The sequence below is a fragment of the Salvelinus namaycush genome, chromosome 1, assembly GCF_016432855.1.
Source record: "Salvelinus namaycush isolate Seneca chromosome 1, SaNama_1.0, whole genome shotgun sequence".
Taxonomy (NCBI): domain Eukaryota; kingdom Metazoa; phylum Chordata; class Actinopteri; order Salmoniformes; family Salmonidae; genus Salvelinus; species Salvelinus namaycush.
In genome coordinates this window covers 71613024-71627439 of record NC_052307.1, presented here as the reverse complement: position 1 = coordinate 71627439, position 14416 = coordinate 71613024, and the positions used below count along the sequence as shown (strand labels likewise).

Below are 14416 nucleotides of genomic sequence, written 5' to 3'. Positions count from 1 at the left end.
GGTCAAGACCAACACAGTTCCTCCCCCATATCTCCCTCACTGCAGACAGTGTCCTCTCCTCTCCCATCTGGGGTAGCTGGGCTGGGGGGGGCGCGGCTCAGGCTCACAGAGGGCTGTGTCGTGGAGGTGGCTGGGGGAATGTAACACACCGCCGTTGGTGACAGGGGGGCTGGGGAAAAATCACCCACAGATGTGGGGGAGGGGGGCAGCCATGAGTCTCTGCTGCTTTAACTGTTGGAGTAAAGGGTTTGTTGGGTTGAGTGAATGTGACATTAGGGGGGGCCATGGTGAATTCCGGCCCTCCCTGGAAGCTCAGTGTGCCCCTATTTAGGTCTAACTGGCAGCCTGTGCTCCTAAGAAAGTCCAACCCCAGGATACAAGGGTCCTGCACAGAGCTAGAGCTAGTTCCTTGCCGTCCACATCACCAACAAACTAACATGGTCCAAGCACACCAAGACAGTCACGACAAAACCTATTTCCCCTGAGGAGACTGAAAATATTTGGCATGGATCCTCAGATCCTCAAAAGGTTTTACAGCTGCACCATCGAGAGCATCCTGACGGGTTGCATCACTGCCTGGTATGGCAACTGCTCGGCCTCCAATCGCAAGGCACTACAGAGGGTAGTGCGTACGGCCCAGTACATCACCGGGGCCAAGCTTCTTGCCATCCAGGACATCTATACCAGGTTGTGTCAGAGGAAGGCCCTAAAAATTGTCAAAGACTCCAGCCATCCTAGTCATAGACTGTTCTTTCTGCTACCGCATGGCAAGCGGTACCGGAGGGCCAATTCTAGGTCCAAGAGGCTTCTAAACAGCTTCTGCCCCCAAGCCATAAGACTCCTGAACATCTAATCAAATGGCTACCCAGACTATTTGCATTGTAGGTTAAGGGCTTGTAAGTAAGCATTTCACTGTAACGTCTACCTACACCTGTTGTATTCGGCGCATGGACAAATAACGTTTGATTTGATTTATACATACTAGGCAGATAAAGTGTACTCGCCACTAGGTGGCAGTAATAGTGTATTTTCTCCCGAAAACTGCTTTCGATATTTAGCTATGCAATTTGAATTAGTGAAAGGTCAAAAGACAAATCCGTAGCTAGCTGCCAAGATCTTGCGAAGGAAATATGGATGGAAATACAGACTTTTCTGGCGTTTCAGATGAATGCACGGCAGAATACATTCTCAGTAATGTGGCAGAAGTAGTGGAGAGAATTTTGACGTTTGTACCAACCAAATCCCTGCTCCAAATTGCGTGGTAAGTGACTAGCTAGCTAACGTTAGCTAGCTAGCTAGATTAGCCACGGTCCGTACTATCGGGGAACCTTGGGACGTCCCCCCCCTGTAAGGGTAGGGTTTCGGGGGGTAGGGATGTCCCAAGGATTCCGGATAACACTGACCGATTAGCCACAGTCAGCTAGCTAGCTAACGTTAGCAAGCAAAAACAGTGTTTTATCAACAATGGCAATGCACGTTTCTAGTTCTAAACAAGACTGGAACTGAATATATGTAGCTAACTAGCAATCTACACTAAATGTCTCTGTTAGCTGTATACGTTTTGCTTGCAAAGGCGTGCAGCCATGTGAAACTAGCATACGTTAGCTAGCTAGCTAACAGGTATCACAACAGTATTTTAGTAATAATCTTGTATTACAGATGAGTGTTTGACAGCTAAATTAGCTAGCTAAGAAATTATTGGAATCTAGCTAACGTTAGCTAGTTATCCCCAGACTGGTCGTAGGTATCATGTTTTTTAAACAACTTCCTTGTCATGCCAGGATGAGAGTGAGAGCTAACGACGACTGTCTTCCTTATTGTGCAGTGTTTGCAGGCTGTGGATGAACTGTGCACGGAGAGTACTGAGGGTCCAGCAGAAGTTGACGTGGGTGTCTGCCTCAGGACCGTCCAACTATGACGGCCATGCTCTCTGCCACAGCCTGGCTGAAGAAGTGGAAGTCAGTTTGACTACTGGAAATACACAGGGTCTTTTTCAGGAGAACGTTCATGAATTGTTGATAGAAGTGTCATGAATAGAGCTGACATGATTGCATGCCAGAGAGTAGTATCTCGTGAACAGACTACATAAACATAAATGGTACCGTAGATTTGTCTTTATACTATGAGCTCCGATTGATAACGAGCAGAAGTAGTTCCAGTTTTTCGTCACTGGTTTTATATTTGGACAAATCAAGGTTTCACAGGTGTTAGCATATTTTCTAATTTTGGAAGGGGAGGGGCCATCTGGCCCATACATTTACCTATAACTTGCAAAGAGTGGATCTCCTCAATCCGGTTCCACTCCTCGTTCTAGCATCTCTTCTATTAACATGTACAGACCCAGAACTTAATCGAGCATCTGACCAATTACGCAAGACTTTAGTTCTGGGTTAACTTCTTATGGCTGGGATCCCGTTAACAGGATCGATATGACAACAGCCAGTGAAGGTGCAGGGCGCCAAATTCAAAACAACAAATCTCATAATTAAAATTCCTCAAACATAGAAGTATTTTACACCATTTTAAAGATAAACTTGTTAATCCCACCACAGTGTCCGATTTCAAAAAGGCTTTACGACGAAAGCACACCAAACGATTATGTTAGGTCAGCACCTAGTCACAGAAAAACAGCAATTTTTCCAGCCAAAGAGAGGAGTCACAAAAAGCAGAAATAGAGATAAAATTAATCACTAACCTTTGATGATCTTCATCAGATGACACTCATAGGACTTCATGTTACACAATACATGTATGTTTTGTTTGATAAAGTTCATATTTATATACAAAAATCTGAGTTTATATTGGCGTGTTACGTTCAGTAGTTCCAAAACATCTGGTGATTTTGCAGAGAGCCACATCAATTTACAGAAATACTCATAATAAACATTGATAAAAGATACAACTATTATGCATGGAATTATAGATACACTTCTCCTTAATGCAACCGCTGTGTCAGATTTCAAAAAAGCTTTACCGAAAAAGCACACCATGCAATAATCTGAGTACAGCGCTCAGACAACAAATCAAGCCATACAGATATCCGCCATGTTGTGGAGTCAACAACGTCAGAAATAGTATTATAAATATTCACTTACCTTTGATGATCTTCATCAGAATGCACTCCCAGGAATCCCAGTTCCACAATAAATGTTCGATTTGTTCGATAAAGTCCATCATTTTTGTCCAAATACCTCCTTTTTGTTCGCGCGTTTATCCCAGTAATCAAAATTCATGAGGCGCGATCACTAGGTGCAGACGAAAAGTCAAAAAGTTCCGTTACAGTCCGTAGAAACATGTCAAACGATGTATAGAATCAATCTTTAGGATGTTTTTATCGTAAATCTTCAATAATGTTCCAAACTGAGAATTCCTTTGTCTTCAGAAATGCAATGGAACGCAAGCTAACTCTCACGTGAATGCGCATGGTCAGCTCATGGCACTCTGCCTGACTCAAAGAGTCCTCATTCCCCCCTCCTTCACAGTAGAAGCATCAAACAAGATTCTAAAGACTCTTGACATCTAGTGGAAGCCTTAGGAAGTGCAATATGACCAATATCCCACTGTATAGTCGATAGGCGATGAGTTGAAAAACAACAAACCTCAGATTTCCCACTTCCTGGTTGGATTATTTTCTCAGGTTTTTCCCTGCCATATGAGTTCTGTTATACTCACAGACGTCATTCAAACAGTTTTAGAAACTTCAGAGTGTTTTCTATCCAAATATACTAATAATATGCATATCTTAGCTTCTGGGACTGAGTATCAGGCAGTTTACTCTGGGCACCTTATTCATCCAAGCTACTCAATACTGCCCCCAGCCATAAGAAGTTAACTGAGCTTAGCCAGAGGCATGCTTGTTAGACATTATGCATATCTATCTGTATGCTGTTGCAACAGTCCTACAAGTAGGCTAGTAGAACACAGTAAAGTTATAGCCTGGCACTTACAGTGGAAGACTGACATTTTTGAAAACTGTAGAAACACCTCTCTCTTAATGTTTGCAGAATGTATACCTGCTGCCCAAAACAGTCTTGGTTATGGTGGACAGCGAGACCTTCAGTGGACAAGACTCTAGCTACAAGCAGAAAAAGGGTAAGATGTAACATGTACTACATTTACTACTCTGTAGTAAAGCACACTAATAATCCTGGGCCGAGAAGTAAAAAGTACTGTGGCCTCTTATTTACTAGCAAACTTACATTTAGTTTGTTACTAAACACGTGTTAAGTTATTAAAAGTTGTAGGCTAAGTTGTGAAACCTGCTGCTTATATTAGAGACCCTGTCAGTAACAATCTAAATGTAAGGCATGTTCTAACCTGTATCCCCTCTTGCAGCACGTAAGAGCCACCACAGTTCAGACTCAGTGGAGGAACTGAACAGGCTGTTCCCCAATGGATGTGACATCATGGCCATCGCCACTCCTGGTGTTGTTTGTAAGAACCACATATTTCCCTTCCTAATGACCAGAACACCGTGTGGTAACTCTTTTGTGTGTTGTTATATGTTATAACACAAAATTTCCCTACAACACTAACTAACCACTGATAGCTAGCTCTTGTGCCATAATTCATGACACAGGCTGCTGCCAGTGCATGACATTCAGGTCCTTTCCTCTTTGATGCGTGTTGTGCATTCTCATCTACCAGAGTTTTTGAATGTTAACCAGCTCACTTAAGCATATCACAGAGGAATGGGTCACCTGTCAACAGGGGATGGTCCACATTAATCTCCCCCTGCCTTATTAGCATAGGGTGCTCTCCTTTGGAGCTGGGAAGAGAAGCATGGCGACTAGATATGTCGATAGATAGCCTAGTATTCCAGGACTGACAACAGGGTCTGTGCTCTGTATTACTCCATATAATCACTAAGCTGGAGAGAAGTGACACTCCATCAACCAAGTATGCAGATAGTGTCTTTGCTCGTGAACTGAATATCTGGCTAGGTAATATTGATTTGTTATGTGTTAAATAGTGTTATGTCACATAGATTGGGTGCTTAGAGAAGCAGAGAAGTGGAACGCCATGCAATAGGTTAAATGCAATTACTGTTAGCTAGCTAGCTACTTTAAATGTACATCATACAGGTGATACATTTACCAATATAAGGAAAAGGACATTGGTTGACAGTATGATTTGTCCTTTTGCCTTTTCCCACAGTAACCCTGAAGAAGGCATTTGCCAAAATGTACTTTAAAAAAAGCAAACTTCAAATGTCCTCCCAAGAGTTGCTGCTGAGTCTCTTTTCATCTTCCCCCACAGTAACTCCCAGTGGCTCCCACTCGGGTCCACCGAAGGAGTTCCAAGAAGGAGAAGCTGGCTACGCTATCATGTTCCCTAGGATGGAGGGAGTGGACATCCGCCCCTTTCACTTCTGCAAACGCACCATCTCAGAGTCACACCTGGAGGAAGCAGGTTGGTGTGACCGACTGGGAGTTGAAGTTATGATGACCAGTTCAGAAATATACCTTTCTCCGCTCTCCCACATAGGGGTACCACAGTCAACCATTAAGCTGGTCAGTGCAGGTCTTGTTCTAGCCCAATACAAACCCTGCAGTGTAAAGTTGATACTAGGATTAGTATATGAGTGTGAGTGATAAATACCAATATTTACAGAAAAGAGATGGCAACAAACATTTCTACAGTATGCTAAACACATCCTTGGCTCTAGCCAACCGTCCACCATATGATTCCATCTCTGACCCCTCTCTGTTGTCGTCCTGTCCCCTCAGGGCTAGTGAATAACCCTGATCTGCGTGTGGTGCTGCTCTTTGGCTATGAAGCCTACAAACCCGGAGCAGCCCACTTCCTTAACCAGGTCCTGGAGCCTTTGGCACGCAGCAAGGCTCTCATCGCTGGGGGCCATGTGGAGAATGTCTTCTCCCCTGAAAGAGAGTGGTGAGTACCTGAGTGATCTGTAACATGTACTGTTCTTTTCAATGCTGAGAAAGGTCAGGAGTTCTCAAACAGGGGTCTGGGGTCTTATTTATTGCGACCCCCTAGTAATCTACCAAGCGGCAAAACATTTTTTTTTTTAAGGTAGTGGTGGTCCTCAGCTGGAGGCTTATCATATTCAGAGGGCCTTGACATGAAAGGTTTGGGAATCCCTACTCTTACTATGCAGCTGTGACTTTGTTTTTGTCTGTCCCGCCGCCGTTCTCTGTAACTGTTGCTGGGGCTCGTGCGGTGGTGTAGGTCTGGCCCTGAGTGGTACCGGGGTTAGGGTTTAGCTTAAGAGTATTACTATACAGTTATGTGACAGTGGTCTGTCTTTCTCCGTAGCTGTGGCCGGGGGTCGTACGGCGTGGTGGGTCTGGCTCTGAGCGGTCCAAGGATCCAGGGGGCCAGTGTTCTCTTGGAGCAGGACGTGAGCAACCCCAAGGCAGCCGAGGCCACCATACGGAGACTGAAAGCCGCCAACCTCCCAGAGAGGAACACCCTGGGCTTCATGTTTGCCTGCGTGGGCCGCGGACACAACTATTACAACAACCAACGTAACGTGGAGGCTGACACCTTCCGCAAGGTGTTCCCCAACATCCCACTGTTTGGCTTCTTTGGTAACGGGGAGATCGGGTGTGATCGTATCGTGAAGGAGGACTATACTCTGTGTGACACGGATACGGACAGTCTGCAGCATGGATACACCACTGTTATGACCCTAGTTCACCTTGGCTGAGGAGTCGATGGTCATATTTACATTCAAACTACAGTTTGTTTTGTTCACTTCAGGTTCCTATTGATTAGGTACGAAACGGAAGAAAACCAGAAGAAGCAGAGAGGTACTATCTTAACTGGTCCAATAAGAAACACCTGTTTTACATTGCAAAATGTTTTGAAACGGTGTGCCCTAATGAATACAACCCTGGTGTCTAGTTCAGAAGACTGTCTGTACACATAACAATCAGGATCAACAACATTTTGGTTGTAGAATCTTAACTCTCAGCCATGGTGGTATGTGATGCTGTTTGAAGTGGATTACAACATGTAGATGTCTTTCTTTTTGTTGTGTTCAACTTTTCCCAATGTAAAGTTTTAACTTTGTCAATTTTGGGGGGAAATGCAATGTTTTATCTGCTGCAATAGAGGCAAATACTTACTTGATCATGCATTGATCAGTTTGAAACTTGAATAGGAAATATTGCTGATATGTTAGTGAGTTTAACAAGGTGCTGATGGGAATCAGAGAAGAAAATACTGTCCATTCATCTCAGTCCTCTGTTACAAAATAATACAGTGGACTTCCCCATGTAAAACACGTATATATTATCCTGAATTAGTCACCAAATGTTATGTACATATTCAAAACATAGAACTGAAACTAAGTAATAATCTTAACCAGATGGTTTCTTACACCTTATAGTGAAAAGTTACTGACACTTGATGTCCAATTAATGATGTTATTATTAATTATTATAAATACTTGTTGAGATTACCGATCAGGCACTTTTTAGTTAAGATAAGGAAAGTAACATGTTTTGAACCTTTGAGAAAAATTCAGTTTGTCTTGATTTCAATGTTTTCTCCTGTATGTGCTTTGACACATGCCCCTCTTTTCGTGTTAGATATGGAGAAACCCTTTTTGAAATGCAATTAAATCAAGGCCTATTCCTACTACCTTTATAAGACTATTTCACACACTGGGCAATTCCACAATAACAGAGTGAGGCTGAGACTCTGATTTTTCACTTTAAATTTTATGTCAAACAGAAAGCAATGATTGCAAAGTTAAACAAACCATACAACTCTATGCATAAGGATGGCTTTTATAAAGACATTTACTTGAAGAACAGTGAACAGTGGGGCGGCAGGTAGGCTAGTGGTTAGTGCGTTGGGCCAGTAACCAAAAGGTTGCTAGATCGAATCCCCGAGCTGACAAGGTAAAAATCTGTCGTTCTTACCCTGAACAAGGCAGTTAACCCACTGTTCCTAGGCCGTCATTGTAAATAAGAATTTGTTCTTAACTGATGTGCCTAGTTAAATAAAAAAAAGGATGCAAAGTTTGGTAACAGAATGAGGGTTTGTGCTGTCATTCTGTTATTGTGGAATTGCCTCACTAGCTTCTATTTACTCAAATGGGTTCCGTGGTTAAGACAAAATCTCTCTGTTGTGTCGTTCTTCATACTATCTTGTAAGGTCATATTTGTTGCTTCAGTGGAACTGATGGTTTTAAAATGTGTGTTATTATTGTACGTGTTCCACTCCCAAACAGGGTATTATATGTGTGATAAACATACCATGTACAAACAGTTTTGTAGTTTGGATTCTGTACAATATTCTGCTTCATTCATTGAATTTACGAACATATTATAATTCTGAAGACATTCCTGATGACAGTATTTGTTTTGTTTATGAAGGTATGAGGGTATGAAGGTATGAGGTATGAGAAATGTTTAGGAAGTTCAAAACAGTTCTTTGGAGATGAATGTGCAATTTTACCAACCTATATGTTTGGCTAAAGGGTTTTGATTGCTTCTGTTTTTTATTTAGATAAGCTATTTTAAGGTATAACTTTTCAGTATAGTATACAAGTTATTCTCCTGATACTCTTTAATGGGGGAAATGTAAGATCACTTCATAGTTTTCTGTGACCTAACTTTTCCCAAATAATACTGTACACTCAACAGAGGTTTTCATCTGGATAACAAACTTTTTTCTATAGCAGACATATTTTAGGAACATGCATCTTTGTCACCTTATACACTTTCATTATGTTCATTAGACAACACACCTAATGATAACACACAACCATTCTGTGTAGAGCTAATGGGATTATTTTAAAATGGTTCTTTAAATTGTTTTCTCTGGCTTTAATATGAGTAAAATGTTTAAGGTTACAAGCACTTTTCAACTATGTGTGCCAAATATGTTTGATTTTATTTGAAATTCAATAAATGACTGCCATTGAAATGTCTCCTCACTCTCTGGCTTTCTCTATCTCTAACTCCTGCACAAGAGTCACAACGTGGACTTCAGGTTTAGGTATCCTGATTTATCATAATGGAGAAAAAATGTGCATCTATTTATTTTCAGAACACCTTCCAATATCATATTCTACAACCAATGTACTTATATTAACAATTAAATGAAAGAATAACAGAATAGTAAAACCTGCAATTTATATATATGTTTTCTTATATAACAGCCCTAATTGTTCAGAATTGCTCTATCATAGACTACAATTATTTCATATCGACCATTTCCGAAAGCCTAACCTTGACAAGCAGGCGTGTTTGATATAAGGCTGCGAAGACGCTATGAGATGGATTGATGTGCGCTCTAACCATCGACTGGCTATTCCTGGTGAATGACAAACTGTTAAACCAATTGGTAGAAAGATCATTTATATTCCCATAGTATCTTCAATTTACGAAACGATAAAAATCGTAAAGCCTATGGACATGGAGAAAGGCAGCTCGGGCATAAAGCTATAGGCCTACAAATGAAGTGAGGTGACTGTACCTCAGTTTTCATTCGGTTATCAGGATTTGGAACTAGAATCCACTGAGAGCAAACATGTGATTCGTGACCGAAGCAAGCAATGACAATGTTAGAGCTTCGATACTGCCACTATTCCGCATGAAAAGAGACGGCAATGTTTTTGACGTTGTTTCGCGGGGATTATGCTACTATTCTCGGGTTTGAAGGGAGAGAGCCAGGCATCACAGCGTGGCACTAGAGAAGCCGGAGGTTAATCACGTTTTCAGCACCTAGACAGCTCCTTGTGGAAGAGGAGGTCTATATTCGGCAGCAAGGAGTCCCTTCTGCGATCGCGGGGGAAGCCCTCAACCCTCACTAGCAAATTTGGAGCGGTGTAGCCAACAACACACACAACGTTCTGACCTTTCTTCCTCCACTCTCCAATGATGCTGGTTATTTGGTGGTCAGTCAGGGACATTTAATATAATCTTGCTGAACGACGATGGTGCTTGCATTTCGGCTCCAGTCTTTTCGTTTTGCACAGGATTCTAAGCAGCAGCAGCGGCAGGGGTGCTTGTCCAATGTAAAAGTGCTAAGGAAGGCAGCAGCCTACACATCCCCACGAGCTTGGAGCACGAGCCTCACTCACGCTGATCATCACAGAGGGAGACATTATCACGAGCACGCGGCCAACGGGAGGCTCGATTAGATTGTCAACAATGTAAATCAAGACAGGTAGGAAGGTTCCTCTTTGGTTCAACTGAATAATAGATTAGTTGTACATTGCCGGGGCACTCCCTCGGTGTAGCCTACAACGGGGACCACCCCCGCTTTACGCACTAGGCTACTATAGTCTCTCGAGTCTCTGCTTCTATATTCAGGTACTACAGCGACTAAGTATAGTCCTAACGTGGATTAATGCTTGGCTTAGTCCGTTTCAATTACAATTTCCAGTAGGGTTACATTATTATTAGTTCCCGAACAGGGAGACAAACATTTGCATGTCAAACTACCTGTAAGTTTGGTTTTGACGTGGATATGGGGCTGAGTTGTGCTTTGAATTTTATGCAGTGCTACAGAAAAGCCTTGTAAAATGAAGTTAGTGTGAAGAAACCTCAGTTATGAAGTAAGGGGCCGTTAGCCTACTTTACTATTCAATGAACTGTGTGAGACCCAGGGCATGCTCCAAATGGCATACACAGGCTCACTTAAATGTAGTGCACTATATAGTAAGTAGATTAGAGGCGAGATGGATCTGAACTGATAGGCTCCTGTAGCTTATTAAGGTCATGCAGAGACCAGTGGACAGACCTCTACTTGATATGTTGTGCTGATCAGGCAAAGCACAGTCTATGAACTCTCACCATTCAAACACCATGGTCGAAAAAAGGGTATTCAAGAGAATTTGCTGAACATAACCCTTTATACAGTAAGTTGGGATGTGCTGACAACCTTCAGTTGTTGTAGTCTTTAGTAGAAGTCTCTCAATAGACCTTCTCACCAGCACCATCTGCAATGTAATGATGGGCAACACAGAAAGATTTGACCTGTAATGTCTCTCACATCTTCTCCATTTAAAGTATTGGTACTGTAGTGTATGTCTTGCGTTTAAAGTGTTATTGAATGACACATACCATACTCTCAGGGGGTTGTCATAATAGTATGTCACTGTCTGTCATCAATCATATCTAAATAAAGACCAAGCACCTGGGTAGGTTTTCACTCATGCATGTCCTGTGTCAAGCGTAATGGATTTTCACAGCAGTAACTCAACAATGGACTCATTCTATGGTGAGAGCAGCTCTTCATGAGTATTATCCAGCAGACATGCAGGTGATGTGCTCTTACCATAGACATAGAATGAATCATCTTTTACTTTGAAGAATTGCTGTTGTAGGTTACTCTTCAAGCTACAATTATAGTTCTTCATTATCTCAGTATCCCCATACGGTTTCTGGTGCCATTATACAATGTTTTACTGAACTCCTAAACATCTTAGTGTAATACGGATGTAATATGGTTGTAGTACATGTCAGGTGTAATTGATATTTAATTCAATCCCCAGGTTCAACATGAGTCCAGCAGAGTCTATCTGGTGTGGTGAACTCAGGAGCTAAGAGAGGCATAGCCTGACTGAGAACTGAGTGAAGATCATAGCCTCCTCCTCTTCCTCTCTCCATCACCATCACCATCCACCAACATGGCTAACCCTCAGTAAGTATAGTACATTACACCACCCAGTGTGTGTATCTCCTCTCTGTCCCCCCCAGAACATGACCTGTGCTCAGTAAGATCTCTCCCCCCCAGAACATGACGTGTGCTCAGTAAGATCTCTCTCCCCCAGAACATGACCTGTGCCCAGTAAGATCTCTCTCCCCCCAGAACATGACGTGTGCTCAGTAAGATCTCTCCCCCCCAGAACATGACCTGTGCTCAGTAAGATCTCTCTCCCCCCAGAACATGACCTGTGCTCAGTAAGATCTCTCTCCCCCAGAACATGACCTGTGCTCAGTAAGATCTCTCTCCCCCAGAACATGACCTGTGCCCAGTAAGATCTCTCTCCCCCCAGAACATGACCTGTGCTCATTAAGATCTCTCCCCCCAGAACATGACCTGTGCCCAGTAAGATCTCTCTCCCCCAGAACATGACCTGTGCTCAGTAAGATCTCTCACCCCCAGAACATGACCTGTGCTCAGTAAGATCTCTCTCCCCCAGAACATGACCTGTGCCCAGTAAGATCTCTCTCCCCCCAGAACATGACCTGTGCTCATTAAGATCTCTCCCCCCAGAACATGACCTGTGCCCAGTAAGATCTCTCTCCCCCAGAACATGACCTGTGCTCAGTAAGATCTCTCTCCCCCCAGAACATGACCTGTGCTCATTAAGATCTCTCTCCCCAGAACATGACCTGTGCTCATTAAGATCTCTCTCCCCAGAACATGACCTGTGCTCATTAAGATCTCTCCCCCCAGAACATGACCTGTGCTCAGTAAGATCTCTCTCCCCCCAGAACATGACCTGTGCTCATTAAGATCTCTTTTCCTCCAGAACATGACCTGTGCTCAGTAAGATCTCTCTCCCCCCAGAACATGACCTGTGCTCATTAAGATCTCTTTTCCCCCAGAACATGACCTGTGCTCATTAAGATCTCTCTCCCCCCAGAACATGACCTGTGCTCATTAAGATCTCTCCCCCCAGAACATGACCTGTGCCCAGTAAGATCTCTCTCCCCCCAGAACATGACCTGTGCTCAGTAAGATCTCTCTCCCCCCAGAACATGACCTGTGCTCATTAAGATCTCTTTTCCTCCAGAACATGACCTGTGCCCAGTAAGATCTCTCTCCCCCCAGAACATGACCTGTGCTCATTAAGATCTCTTTTCCTCCAGAACATGACCTGTGCTCAGTAAGATCTCTCTCCCCCCAGAACATGACCTGTGCTCATTAAGATCTCTCCCCCCAGAACATGACCTGTGCTCAGTAAGATCTCTCTCCCCCCAGAACATGACCTGTGCTCATTAAGATCTCTTTTCCTCCAGAACATGACCTGTGCTCATTAAGATCTCTCCCCCCAGAACATGACCTGTGCCCAGTAAGATCTCTCTCCCCCCAGAACATGACCTGTGCCCAGTAAGATCTCTCTCCCCCAGAACATGACCTGTGCTCAGTCAGATATCTTTTCCCCCAGAACATGACCTGTGCCCAGTAAGATCTTTCACCCCCAGAACATGACCTGTGCTCAGTAAGATCTCCCTCCCCAGAACATGACCTGTGCTCAGTAAGATCTCCCTCCCCAGGACATGACCTGTGCTCAGTAAGATCTCTCTTCCCCCAGAACATGACCTGTGCTCAGTAAGATCTCTCTCCCCCCAGAACATGACCTGTGCTTAGTAAGATATCTCTCCCACCCAGAACATGACCTGTCCTGAGTAAGATGTCTCCCCCCCAGAACACGATCTGTGCTCAGTAAGATGTTTCCCTCTTTACCAGACTTCTCTGATCTCCTCTCACCTCTTTTCCTGAATAATATATATGGTATTGTACTCACAGGCATTCACGCAAACACACAGACACACACACAGAGAAAGTGAGAGAGAGGGAGAGAGAGACAGAAAAGGAGACAGAGAGGGAGACAGAGACAGAGAGAGGCTGAGCGAGAGGGAGAGAGAGAGAGGGAAAACGACAATGTCCCTGTTACAGACAGAGGCAGAGCTCAATGATATTGCTGAGGAGCACCTCATCGGTCAGCTCATTTGGAATTCTGCAGTCTAGCCACTCTTTCACAAATTCCTCTTACCTTGCCATTTTTTCTTGCTATCCTCAAGTCTTTTGATTGGTTGATTTATTGATGAGTGTGTGTGAGAGAGAATGTGTTTGTGTGTGAGAAAGAGAGAGAGCGATAAAGAGATAGAAACAAGATAGTTCAACATTTCCTTGCAGAAACATACCCGACTAATGAACAATTGCTTATGCAGTGATGATCTTCTTTGTGGTTACTCCCAGTTGCGTGATCAGTAGGGATGATGAGAGGCCAGGACAGGTATGGTCTAATGGAGACGTGTAGTGTAGGGCGAGAGGACCAAGGAGACTGAAGAGGAGGCTTACGTCTTTAGGCCTGATCTTGACTGTGGCATCTATAGTTCCTTGAGCTTATTTAGTCTCACTTGACTTAATTATTAGTCTTCAGCAGGCTGTATGTAACTAGCCATGCTCATTATCCAAACGTGTAATAAATGAATGGTAAATGAAAAGCCCTCCTTCACTGTTCTCTGTCCGTCAGTGTGACAGCCAGTCAGGGGAGTGGATTTATTCTGTGCCCTGTCGGTCCAATTCTATTCTGTCACTCTGTCTTGCTCAGTCAGTGGCGTAGGGCTGTAGCCTATCTTTGGGCCCAGTTGTTTAAGATTCTGAAGGGTTGTCGTTGCAGGACAGCACCATTCATCTTTCTCTCCGTCGCTGTTGACCCTGTTGTTTATTCAATGCCAACAGGAGGGTGGGGAGG

General features: G+C 43.5%; 1 protein-coding gene across 1 annotated transcript; it reads left to right on the top strand.

Moving 5' to 3' along the window:
- Window positions 1–1072: 1072 nt before the first annotated feature.
- Window positions 1073–7865, top strand: LOC120056706 (F-box only protein 22-like). Its single transcript, XM_039004913.1, has 7 exons — window positions 1073–1261; window positions 1826–1958; window positions 4005–4092; window positions 4336–4434; window positions 5260–5412; window positions 5730–5895; window positions 6280–7865. The coding sequence occupies exons 1-7, from the start codon at window positions 1131–1133 to the stop codon at window positions 6671–6673; spliced, it is 1164 nt and encodes a 387-aa protein (XP_038860841.1). The 5' UTR covers window positions 1073–1130; the 3' UTR covers window positions 6674–7865.
- The last annotated feature ends 6551 nt before the right edge of the window (window positions 7866–14416 follow it).

What these genes read in the sequence shown, in the direction of transcription:
- LOC120056706 (XM_039004913.1), top strand. Translation starts at nt 1,131, where the DNA reads ATGGATGGAAATACAGACTTTTCTGGCGTTTCAGATGAATGCACGGCA. An exon ending in GCCTGGCTGAAGAAGTGGAA is followed by an intron (nt 1,959 to 4,004) that starts GTCAGTTTGACT and finishes TAATGTTTGCAG; the next exon opens with AATGTATACCTGCTGCCCAA. An exon ending in CGCCACTCCTGGTGTTGTTT is followed by an intron (nt 4,435 to 5,259) that starts GTAAGAACCACA and finishes CTTCCCCCACAG; the next exon opens with TAACTCCCAGTGGCTCCCAC.